This window comes from Leuciscus leuciscus, assembly GCF_965113295.1.
Source record: "Leuciscus leuciscus genome assembly, chromosome: 2".
NCBI lineage: Eukaryota > Metazoa > Chordata > Actinopteri > Cypriniformes > Leuciscidae > Leuciscus > Leuciscus leuciscus.
The window spans coordinates 1,021,541-1,034,523 of NC_138726.1; the positions used below are offsets into that span (position 1 = coordinate 1,021,541).

The window sequence follows — 12,983 nt, forward strand, 5'->3', positions numbered from 1 at the left end:
ATCGTGCGCGTTGCACAAAAGTTAACTTATCAAAATTCTGGCCTAATAGTAAATTTACTTTTAAAATTTTTATGTAGGCTATATTTTTGTTTATATAATTGTTATTCATATTATTAGGCCCATTTATTCGTTTAATTTTACAGGACTTTGTGTAGGCTATATTCCTTCTTACATAGGCCTAATTTGTCATTTGAAATAAAACATTTCTATTTGAAAAATGTTGTTGTTGCTCATTAGTTCTTTAGGAGGTAAGGCTGTGGTCTAAGCTACAGTGATATAGGCTACATGTAGATTTTTTTTCCCCTTTTTGGAGCGAGCGGGGGGCGATTTGAGTGGAGCGCGGATCAAACTGCGTTGAGCGCTGATCGAGCGATAATGAGCGGAGCGGCCTGATGTAGCTTTGAGCGGGGGAGCGGGGAGCGGAGGGGTGGACAGTTCCGTGAGCGATGAGCGAAGATTCTCACCGCTCCACTCCGCTTATGCTCTCTATACTACTATATAAATTACAAAGGTTTAATTGGCATCTTTATTTCAAACGACCCGACCGACCGCGACCCGAATATCATTAAAAATATTTTTGGATGACTCGTAACCGCGGGTAACCGCGGGTGACCGCAGGCACCCGCTCATTTCGGATCAACCCGCGCATCACTGGTGTGTGTGTGTGTGTGTCATACTTTGCTGCATGCATTTCTTTTACATAGTATATTAGACAAATTAATTCTTAGAACAGTATTATTATATTTTTTCCATCAGAAGCAACAGGCCACGGATGTCTAAATTCACAAGTATTTAAACCAGCAAAATAAATGAAATAAAACACACAGTAAATAATCCTCCCCACACACTGTTGAAGCGCAGTCAGTGGATCTTCTGCGCAGCCGCACGAGGGCGCTCGCGTGATGATGACATACGCTCGAGACGAGGACATATTTCCCTCATCCAGCCTGGAGTCACACACACACACACACACACGGACACACACACACACACACACGGACATCATCACATCCATAACCTCTGAGAACTAGATCAGCTGTCAGACATTTACTGGACAGGCGCGCGAGCGTTTGATTCTTCTGCAGTGTCAAGGTGAGTGAACGCGCATCATCATCATCATCATCATCATCCTCGCGAACGCGCTAACGTTAATGTGTCACATTCATAGCTATAATGTATCATTATTGACTATCACTATAAAAGCGCTAAATTATGCTGTCTTATCTAACTCAAACTCAACCTGCACATTCAAGAAACAAACGACCTGTTTGTCATTTAATATCTTTATACCGGGAGAATTACTGTTGTGTTTGACATCGACAAGATTGTGACGTAAGCTCGTAATGCGGAAACGTACGAATAAATAAATAAATAAATAAGGGTTGTGTGTGTGTGTGTGTGTGTGTGTGTGTGTGTGTGTGTGTGTGTGTGTGTGTGTGTGTGTGTGTGTGTTTGTCAAACACAACAGATGATTATTTTATGTCTGTTTTATATTGAATTTATTTTGCTAGTTTATATATATATATATATATATATATATATATATATATATATATATATATATATAATGTTTCTATTACATGTTTTGTCTCTCAGCATTCCTTTAGGAAATTGATCTGGAAACGGGATAATAACCATGTCACTGTATCCGTCTCTAGAAGACATGAAGGTGGATAAATTCATGCAGGTTGGTCACACATGTATATGTTTATTTATAAAAACCTTATATAATAGCAGGGCTATAATATCATTTGTAGAATATGTTTTTCCCGTTGGCACAGAACAGCCCTTATGCGAGTCCATCAAAAGCTTTGGCTCTTCCCGAACCTTCCCAAACCCAGAATGAGCCGAAAGCTGAAGAGATCGGTGAGAATACGTTATATATGAAGTATACTGTATATATGAAGAATACTGTATGAAGAGTAGTGTATGTATGATTACATAATCTGTGATGGTGAAGAGGCTTAAAGCTGAGCTTCAGTGGTTTACAGTGTATTCAGTCTTCAACCATTAGGAAATATCAGGGAATTTTTTAACTCATATTTTCAGGCCTGGAAAAGTAAATAAAATCATGAAAACTGAATGAAAAATGTTTAGATTCTGCTCTAAAATATCGCATTGGCAAAATGAAACTAGCCTGGAATTTTTGATCCGTTTACTTTTTGCAGTTATTTGATTTACTGAATTATCAGACCTTTCTCACGTGTTCCTGTTTTCTGTGTCTGTCTCCAGGAGCTTCTGGAAGTTTATATCCGGATCTGAATGAGTTCATGGGTCTAAATCTCAATGCAGACGCTTTACAAACTCTTTCCTCTTCAGTCACTGACCAGACCAGTGCGGTGAGTGCGGTGAGTGCGTGTGTGTGTGTGTGTGTACTTCATTCTCGGCCTAAGCTTCGGGTCAGTACATCTACCTTGGGTTGTTTTTTCGAGTGTAAAGTGTAAATGCAGATATCAGATATGGGTCACTTTTAAAAGATGATGTAAGCTGGTCATCAGATATAGTCAACAAATCAAGACCTGCAGTGCAAATAAGGCCTTAATGTAGTCAGCTTGATTATAGTCACTTTAAATATGATGTTTGACTCGAATAAAACCAGTTCAGTCAATTCAGACACACTGCTGTGAACATGTAAGATCTGCATGAATAGACATGAATGCTGTATCAGATCTAGGCAGGTGGAGCTGGGGGAGGTGGAGGGGCTCAGAGGAACTCAAACACTCAACCAGACTATTTAAATGATGAGCAAGCGATCTCATTGGCTGCAGGATCAGCAGAGCCAATCAGCTTGTGTCATGTGGTGATGATGTGATTGCATGTAAAGGACGCCCTCTAGTGTTTCATAACTGAACTGTTTTCTGAACTGAACGGTCATATTTTAGGTCATTGGACAAAATATTTTTGCTGTATAGTAATAATATACAATGCCTTTTTTAGGCTCTCAGTGTCTGCACATCTGGATCGAGCTGGACGGCAGCTCCTGTTACAGGAAGTGACACGCGGATCTGGAGGGCGGCTCCTGTAACAGGAAGTGACCTGGGCGTGAAGAGGGCGGAGATTCGGCAGGGCGTTCGGGAGATCGTTCTGTGCAAAGACATGGATGGGAAGATCGGCCTCCGCCTCAAAGCCATAGATAATGTATTTCTTTGACTCTTACATACATAATTCATCCATGATTGTTTTATTATATTTAATCATTTAGCATTATTCATCATTAATCATCTAATTTTCGAAGTGTTCATTAGTTATGTTTCCACCCACCTTCTTTAATGCTTATTTTGGGATATCGCTTTTTTTTTTTTCAAAAGCGCTGGATGGAAACACAAGTTAAGACATAAATTCTAAAAATGCAAGTAAAAAAACAACAACTCGGTTACTAACGTGACCTCGGTTCGCTGAGATAAGGGAACGAGTATTCCGTCGGCTAGACGCGATGGGGAACCAATCCAATCACGCCGTGCTATGTTCAAGCAAACGACATGTTTTATGACCCGAGCCTTGGACACCTGGACAAGGGTCCCAAGGGCAGAGGGCTAATGGGGCAATAGCGCCATGAGGGGGTTCAATAGGGTCAGAACTCTTAAGAATAATGGTGTGCTTGGCTTGAGGATGACTTTAGAGTCGCCTGGTCCAAACTCAATGCAGGAAGCCCTAACAGAAAGTGCTTGGAGGTCCCCTACTCGCTTGACCGATGCTAAGGCTAGCAGTAGCGCAGTCTTAAGTGAGAGTGGTTTCAATTCGGCCGATTGTAGTGGCTCGAATGGAGGCCCTTTGCAGGCTCTGAGGACCGCTGATAGGTCCCAGGTGGGAACTGTAGTGGGGGGTGGCGGGTTGACCCTCCTCGCTCCCCTCAGGATGCGAACAATCATGTGCTTTTCCCTAAAGATGGCCGGCCACTGGGGCATGGAAAGCTGTAATGGCCGCCACGTAGACTTTGAGCATGGATGGGGTGCGACCCGCATCCAGTAGCTCTTGAAGAAATGAAAGTACCAGCGATACTCCACACAATGGAGGGTCTTGGCTCCGGGCTGAGAACCAGCGGGAGAAGATAAACCACTCTTGTGGATGGGCCTCTAGCCTCACCAATGGTGTTTAGGACTCTCGCTGGGAGGAACGTAGGCTCCCATCGAGGGGCCACACATGGAGGCCCCGCAGTTTGGGACAAGAGGTCGACCTCTGAAAGTACTCCAGATCATTTGAACTGTCTGTGGATGTAGGGTCCAGTCCCCAGAGGAGGGGACTGGCAGAAGTCGGCTTGCCCTGGCACAGAGCTCCCCAACCTGTGTTGGAGGCATCCGTGGTGACCACCATCCTCCTTGAGACCGTTCCCAAGCTGTTTCCAAGGGGCCAGGGCTCTGATGCAGCCGTGGTCCACCTTGACATTAAGGCGACCTGAGCGACACGCTAGGGTAGGGATCTGGGGTTTCAGCCACTTTCCAAGCCTCGGCCCGGGTGGCTAGGGGCTGAATTAGTTCAGATGGGGCAGCGAGGCAGCAAGGCGAGACTTGCGCTTTCGCCATGAGAGTGTTCATCCTTGATGAACGCAGCTTGCGTGGGCACAGTCCTGGAAAGTGACACGCATATTGGGCGGGGCTGTAAAACAACCACCGGCTTCTGGGAGAGTGAGACACGTGGGGATTCGGCGTGAGCTCATTTTGTCCCATTCACTCAGCCCGACGGCTCCATTGTTTCTTTGTCTGATGCTTGAGAGAAAAAGAATTGCGGCGAACAAGGGGTGGAGTCGCAGAGAGGCGAGACTCGCGCTCTCATAGTGAGAGCGTCCGTCTTAAATGAACGCGGCTTGCCGTGCTTAGAGCGCGTACATTAGAGGTGCGGCATTTTGAAACAAACGCCGGCGAAAATATGCTCTTTTAGAGAATTAGCTCTTGTTATACTCACCTGATAGAAGCATAGTAGCAACTGTTATGGCTGTGCAGTAGCACTGCGTGATTTTATAAAAGGCTTCAGTTATCGGAGCCCATCGCGTCTAGCAGACGCAATACGACTGACCATTCGAAAAGGGAACTATGTATGCGCTCAATTGAGGGGGATTAATGTTATATCTGATAAGAAGTCATGCGCATGAACTAGGATGGAAACACAATAAATCCCTCAAACACCTGAGATGCTGCGATGTGATTGGTTCACTGGTTATTCCTGTTACCCAGCAGACCGATGGCATCGCAGCATCTCTAATGTTGGTTTGGTGTTTCTGAAACGCCGGAGTCAAAGTGTGTGATCAGAATGATCTGGTTTAATTCCCTCCAGAAGCGTCTCACACACGAGTGTGTTCCCGAACGCCAGAGAACACGACAGCGTTTACTGTGTTTCGTCTGACGCTCTGAGACACACTCGTTTATGATGGAGGGAAAAAGAGAAAGATTGCATAAACTTACATTTTTAGCACAGATATTTTGCACCAATTTCAGAGGAAGTGACGATTTCCTTCTCTTGAACACAAGGGATGGAAATTAATGCGATATTCCAATTTTGCGTGTGAGTTAAATTCACAACTTTTGGATGGAAACATAGTTATTTTTTTCTTTAATGTCTTCCATATTCACATCATAATGGTAACACTTTACAATAAGGTTCATTAGTTAACATTAGTTAATGTATTAACTAACATAAACAATGAGCAATACATTTGTTACAGTATTTATTCATCTTTGTTAATGTTAGTTAATACAAATCCAGCTGTTCATTGTTTGTTCATTTTAGTTCACAGTGACAAATGTTAACAAATACAAACTTTGATTTTAATAATGTATTAGTAAATGTTGAAATTAACATTAACTAAGATTATTAAAAGCTGAAGAAGTGCAGTTCATTCTTAGTTCATGTTAACTAAGGTAGTTAACTAATGTTAACTAATTAACCTTATTGTAAAGTGTTACCATCATAACATTACGCTCTTAAAGTGTAAGGGAATCTCTGATTGACGCTTCCCGATGTGTGTGTGTTCAGGGTGTGTTTGTGCAGTTGGTGCAGGCGAACACTGCGGCAGCGTTGGCAGGGCTTCGCTTCGGTGATCAGATTCTGGAGATCAATGGCAAATCCTGCGCTGGCTGGAGCAGCGATAATGCACATAAAGTGCTGAAGAACGCCAACCCAGAGAGGATCAGTCTGGCTGTGCGAGACAGGTACACACACACACACACACACACACACACACACACACACACACACACACACACACATGAACACACACACACACACACACACGCACATGAACACACACACACACACGCCATACGTAGAGCATATCTGCAGGTTTCAAATACTCAATGCTGTTTTATTAATGAGGATCAGGTTGTTATGACTGAATAATTCATGAGGAGAACAGAAACAGGAGGGTGTGTTGTGTAGTTTTAGACTTACAGATATCCAGCTGTGCGAAACATCGTTATAAACCTCAAACTGTCTCACAGCATGTCATAAAAATATAACCGCAAGCAGCGATCTTCAGGGTCCAAGCAGTTTGGAAAAGGGGAGGAAACAAATCTAAATTGGTTTGTAAGAACAGATCAGTTGAGGCAAATGTACTCTTGCTTCAGAGCTTTCTTATTTTCTTTTGCTGAAAGTGCCTACATTGCGACGGTGTCGGGGAAAGTTACTTTTAAAAGTTATGCGTTACAATATTGTGTTACACCCTAAAAAAGTAACTATTTGCGCTACTTAGTTACTTTTTATAGAAAGTAATGCATTACTGTCACGGTTCTTTTATGTTTGGACTTTTCGTTTGTTTATCATCAGTCACATGTGTTCCTTTGTTTGAATTTCCTGCCATTCTTTAGTTACCATGGTTACAGTCATTAATGGGTCATCCTCATCCTCATCATCATCATCATCTGTCTTCTACCTACACCAGGCTTAGCCTTTGTGACAGAACAACCGACCTAAAAGGAAAAGTTAGCATGGACTCAACAGCTTTATACCTCCTCATGCTCCCAGAAAGCTGCAAGTTTCTGGGGTGGTTGGGCTGGATGCTAGGGATGGGCAAATTAAGCTTCATGTAGCACTGAGACTTTCCTCTGATTGTTCCGGGAATAGATTCAAAGCTTTGAGAGTGTTGAAAACAGCGCCATCTGGTGTTTAGCAAAACATTAAGCAGCCAAAACCCTGTGAAAGAAGCTTCAGCCAGCACACATTCCCTAGATAGTTTTATGTTATGTGCACAAATAAAAGCCTAACAGTGTGTGTGTGTGTGTGTGTGTGTGTGTGTGTGTGTGTGTGTGTGTGTGTGTGTGTTGAATATTTCTCTGTGATTAATTCATTTAACCATTAAGCTGTGGCATTTACTGCCAGTATGAATATCAATATGATGTAATAGAAGAATAATGTAAACACACATGAATTGCACATATATTTTAAATATTTTATTTTCCTGAAATAATTGTTATTCTTCATATTAATTGTATGACAGGGTATTAAAAAATGTAAATGAATAAGTCTGAATGAAAACTTGCTCGTTAAGTAAGATCTGAGGGTTCGAACATTCCGACGCAAAATGAATTGCACACGTGATTGGACAGAAAGTGAGGCTTCGTTTGTCATTGGTCACGTGATTCAGCCAGCGATCACCCTCCACGTCGACCACGGATCGGGCATAGAGGCGGGGAGCTTCCGTCTGCCGTGAGGGAAGAGCCAGAACCTGATCAGAGGACAGCACCAACATTTCGTTACGGAGCCGAAGCCTCAAGGCAAGTCTGACCAGGTGTGCGAGGCTGCGAGCCAGCTATGAGTATTAGTGGAGCTGGATACTGAGGAGAACTTAATCGACTGGGAATCGGAGGTAATTCATCCCAACCTGCCCAACCATGAACCTTCTCTGCATGTGGGTCCTTCCTGTCTTCGTCATCGTCAATGATCTTACCCAGTTCAGATTCTTCGTCGTCACTAGTCCTGTCCTTCACAGAGTCTTCACCACCACCAGTCCAGCCATCACAGAGTGTTCGTTGTCACCACCTGCCCTGTTCTTCACCAAGCCTGATCCTTGGTGAAGGATCAGCTAATCCTCTCACCTAATCCTCTTCTGCACGCTCCACCAGAGCCAGCCATTCCCTCAGCTTCGCCTCCGCTGGCTCCCTTCAGCCCTGCCAAGCAGCCCTGATCTGCCATGGGGCCTTCGGTCCTCAGTTCCACCCTGAAGAGTCAACCTGTGGTCTCCACCTTGATCCTCCGGGCCCGTTGCTCTACCTCGGCCCGTTGACCAGTCTGCTCCGTCTTGGCTCCTCGCCCCCTCAGCTCCACCTGGGACCGTCGTCCTTATGGCTACGCCGGGTTCCCTTGACCCGTCACTCCACCTCGGCCCGTTGGTGTCGTTCATCATGGCTCCTCCCCAGGGGGGCAGTGTTTTGGAAAACATTGAAGCTTCCCCAGGCGCTGCCATTGATTAGCGGACCCCCACCTGCTGTTAGCATTCCATTGACTCCCATTCATTTTGGCGTCACTTTGACAGCGAATAACTTTACATCTGAGGCGTTTAAAGACTCCATTTGTCCATTATTTATTTCTAAAGAAACACGAGAATGTATAAAAGGCTCCATTACCTTGTACCTTATGTTATGGCCCCGTAGATGCAGTTTTTGTAAAAATAGGCTAACGATTGTGTCATAACCATGCGACTCTCTGTCGCACAGTAGAGAGATTACCGTATGGACAGGAGGAGAAGCTCGCGGGCAATCGGGGGGACGTGGAGGCAAAATGACAAAGTAATTCATCGGAATACTTAGCAAAAGTTTCTCCTGCTCCTAGCTCATGGACACCTCCTACTCACACTCTCTGTCTCTGCAAGTTTCGGAAGGGAATGATTCAGATTTCTCTCGGCACAGCTACTAGAAGACAGACGGGTTGCTCACGTCACATCTACGTCGTCAAGCTCAGTGTGAGTCTGCGCAGTACGCTCAGCCATCGGGAAGTGAGAGCTTCTAATTGACTTCACTTTTCTCCGTTGAAACCTATGGGGTCGCTGTGTCCAGTTTATATACTGTCTATGCTCCTCCCTCCCTTGACTCCACCGTGAGCCTCAGTCCTGGCTACGCTCTGCGTCACCACCACCTGGCCACACCTCACATCATCTCCTCCATTGCTTCTTCCTCCGTCATCGCCCTTGGTCGGTTCTGCCTGCTCTTACCAGCCCTTCGCCAGCTCCTCGTCCTCCTCCAAATCCCCCCACCTTTTCCTCCATCATCTCTTCTACTACAGCTTGAGGTCACGCTTTTCGGAACGGGGCGTTACTGTCAAGATTCTGTTATGTTTGGACTTTTAGTTTGTTTATCATCAGTCACATGTGTTCCTTTGTTTGAATTTCCCTCCACTCTTTAGTTACCATGGTTACAGTCATTATTAGTTTCCCTGTTTTCAGTTCTGTTTGTCGGTTTTCGTTGACGCATGGTCTAGTTTGGTTATAGTTATCTTTCTTTTAGTAAAGTCATTTGTGAATTCGTCATCTTCTTCTACCTACACCACGCTGAGCCTCGGTGACAGTTACGTAACTTTTTCTCGCCTGGGCTTGCTTGTTTTTTAATGACAAAACAGTTCTATTTTTGTCAAATGTGAAGGCCCTTTTACACCAGAAGTGAATTGAAATAATCCTCAGACTGAAGGAAAAGCAGATTCACTCCAGTACAGTAGAGGGCACCGCTCAAAACCTGCCAGCTGCTGCTGTTCTGGATCGCAAAATGAGAACAAAGTTATGAAAGTAATGAAACAAATGTAATGTTTATCTAAAGTCATGTTTGCTTATTCCTGTGGTTGAATTGAATCATTAAAGGTCAGGTTAAATACAAAAACCTGTCATAATTTCAAGAAAACAAGTTGACAAAAAGATTGAATCCAATATTTGGTAGTAAAATAGCATAACAATAAATCTATAAGCAATTTTTTTTTTGTAGGGAATGTCACAAGTGTGATTTTTGTGCCATTTTGTACAAAATAAAAGCATTTCAAAACAAATTTCCTGGTTAAACATTAGTTTAAACTTTTTAAAGTATAAAAAACATAAAGTTGAATTTTTTTTTGTCATTTTTGAGGCCGGTCACATTTATAAAATGGGGGGGAAAAACACAAAAAAATTAAAAAAAGTATAAAAAAAATATGAAAGTTGTTAGACTCTGGGTGAGGAAAGTCAGTATATTTTAGTACAATGCAATAACGTTAACTAGCAAAATGACCTTAACACAACATAAGGGCTAAACTATAACGTTCATAATGCAATAATAAAGCGGTTTGTAAATCGCTGTTTGCAGGCCACTGGAGCGAAGTGTTACTCTTCACAAGGACATGAACGGGCAGCTGGGCTTCATCTTTAAGAAGGGTCGTATCAGCTCAATAGTTCAGGACAGTTCTGCGGCTCGCAACGGCCTGTTGACGGATCATCAGATCTGCGAGATCAACGGGCAGAACGTCATCGGACTCAAGGTAAATCTCCTGCGTGTTTCACACTCCTCGGCTTTGTTTTCTTCTCCGCCGACGTGTAAGATCTGATTTGAACTTTTACTAGGACTCCCAAATCATGGACATCCTTAATTCCAGCGGAGGCGTTGTCACGGTAACCGTGATGCCGGTGGTAATCTTCGAACACATGATGAAACGGTATGGGAAATACAAACCCAATCTGGGGTTTAGTCATGTAAAGCCTTTAAAGCGTGTTCTTACTGTGTGTTTCTCTTTCTCACTGCAGGATGTCCAGCAATATTGTAAAGTCACTAATGGATCATTCTATTCCTGAGGTGTGAGATGCTTCGGATCAAACCGGACCGCCGACATCGACTCGCATTCGCTCAATCGTGTAGTTTTATTGTCATTGATAGGCAAAGAAATGAGATATCTGCTTAAGTTATGCCTTTAAAAAGTGATAGTGCCCCAAAAATGACAAATTTCGGTAACACTCTATTTTCTAGTGTCCTTGTTACATATGTTACATGTTTACCATAATAACAGTAAATTATGCATAATTACATGCAACTAACCCTCAACCAAACCCTAAAGGCCCGTACACACCGGGACGAATATCGGCGCGCGTTATTCGCCAGCGTTTTTCAACGCGTTTTTTGTGTTCACACCCAAGCGATTTTCGCTGACGATGAGCCGAGTGAACATGCAAATTCATTCCCTGACATTAGATGGCGCTTAATGTAAAACAGAAATACAATACCACTCCATACTCTGCAATACCCCTCCATAACAGTCTATACTCTGCAATACCACTCCATAACAGTTCTCTTTTAACAAGATTTTTGTAGTCGCTATCGCGTTTGTCATATAGTTCTTTATTCCGACACCAACAGCTCTACATTCATCTTGCCTTGCATCTTCCTCGTCATTTCTTCCCGGCAGTGTCTGTCTATGGGCAGTGTAGACGCTACTTGGCGTATATCTTCTTCGCTGTTACGTATGTGTGCTCGGCAAGACCGTTTTGTGTTTGAGCGCCCCCAAGTTGTGTTTTACTGTAACTTCAGAAGCTCCAGACACGTGAGCAAAAGCACCAATCTCATTGGTCGGATCGTTTTTGAGCGGCGCGTCAAACCAAAAAAACGAACCCGAGGCGTTTAAAAAAAAATTACGCTTTTACGCGTGGCGTTTTTCGCGTCGGTGTGCACACTCACATTGGCGCCCTTTGTTTAGTCACGAGGCGTTAAACGTTGGCGAATATCGCGCGCGAAATTCGTCCCGGTGTGTACGGGCCTTAACCCTATAGTAAGTACATGTTATTTATTAATATTACTCAGTACTTAAATATATAATAACACTGTAACAATGACACCTCAAAATAAAGTGTAACCCAAATTTCTTTAATTATTTACTCACCTTTATGTTGTTCTAACCCTTAAAGCACAGTCATATATTGTGAATAGTCTACAGTGTGAATATTTTGAGTTCCATATGGAAAGTTTAGACATGAACGTGATTAAATGTTGACAAATGTTCATTTTTGGGTGAATTAACCCTTAAATTCTTCTCCTTCTTCTTTAAATATTTTGCGTTAAGCCTGAAGCTCATTTCAGTTTCTCTCAACTCTTAAAGCATTCTGAATTATCATCGTCGATGCTGTCATAATAATGCTGTTCAAATTACTGTTCGAAAGCCATTAAAAACTATGCAGTGCTGAAGACAGTTTTGTATGAAAACAGTAGATGACAACTTTATTTTGAAGAGATAGAATTGCAGTAAATCTTTGTGCCCTGTATGAGATGTGTTATTGTTCATATTTCTGTGTGGGTTTTGTTCTTGAAACATCTAAATCCAGGTTTATGGTTTCTCTTAAAGGAATATTTAAGAATATTGAATTCCTTATCACGTTTGGTCATTAGGTGGCGCTGTTACCACATTAATGTTGTGTGGTCAGTGTGAGGAGACACAAACAGTTTGGTGTGAATGTGTGTAAGTGTGTCGAGTTACAGTGTCAGATTCTGCTCGACATCATGTCATCAGTTTTGTTGGTGCACTATTGGAAAACTGTTTGCTTAATCAAAAACTTTTAACAGCTGTTTTCTGGCATAGTCTGAAAATGTTCAGAGCCGATATTTGTGTGAATCAGAGGTCTAGGAGGAAATCAAATAAGTAGGTTTATTTTCAAAGATATTAAAGATGGCGGACAGCAATTTCAACCAAATATTGACCATGTTTAAGTATAAGCAGTTAAAAAATTTTATTTATTATAATATGCTAAATTAATTAATCAAACACTATTAGCATTTGTGTTCAATTTATTATAATTTGACTCAACTTTTTTAGTATATTCAGGGCATGGTGCCGATAAACGACGTTGATGCATTCATAAAAAACAGTAATGGCCGATGCCCAAAATAGTTGGGTTTCATGTTTTATTTATGATTTATTTTCTATTTTTGGGCAAACCTTTCAGAAGTTATAAGCAAAAATAGCCTTAGCATGCAATACTCGAAAGTGCAAAACTTCTTTATTTTTTATTTTTTTACATGTTCTTTACCGAATTCGTTCACACGTTATTCAAGAATGCT

The 12,983-nt window shown here is 42.5% G+C and overlaps 2 protein-coding genes across 2 annotated transcripts in view; one reads left to right on the plus strand and one right to left on the minus strand.

Moving 5' to 3' along the window:
* LOC309488793 (uncharacterized protein) overlaps positions 1-12,983 on the minus strand; it is a gene marked incomplete at its 3' end in the record, with an annotated part of 264,286 nt that overhangs the window by 15,918 nt on the left and 235,385 nt on the right. The window lies entirely within an intron of this gene.
* On the plus strand, positions 662-12,190 carry sdcbp (syndecan binding protein (syntenin)). Its single transcript, XM_082161041.1, has 9 exons — positions 662-1,092; positions 1,597-1,687; positions 1,782-1,866; positions 2,233-2,339; positions 2,938-3,138; positions 5,968-6,143; positions 10,251-10,422; positions 10,505-10,596; positions 10,685-12,190. The coding sequence occupies exons 2-9, from the start codon at positions 1,637-1,639 to the stop codon at positions 10,737-10,739; spliced, it is 939 nt and encodes a 312-aa protein (XP_082017167.1). The 5' UTR covers positions 662-1,092; positions 1,597-1,636; the 3' UTR covers positions 10,740-12,190.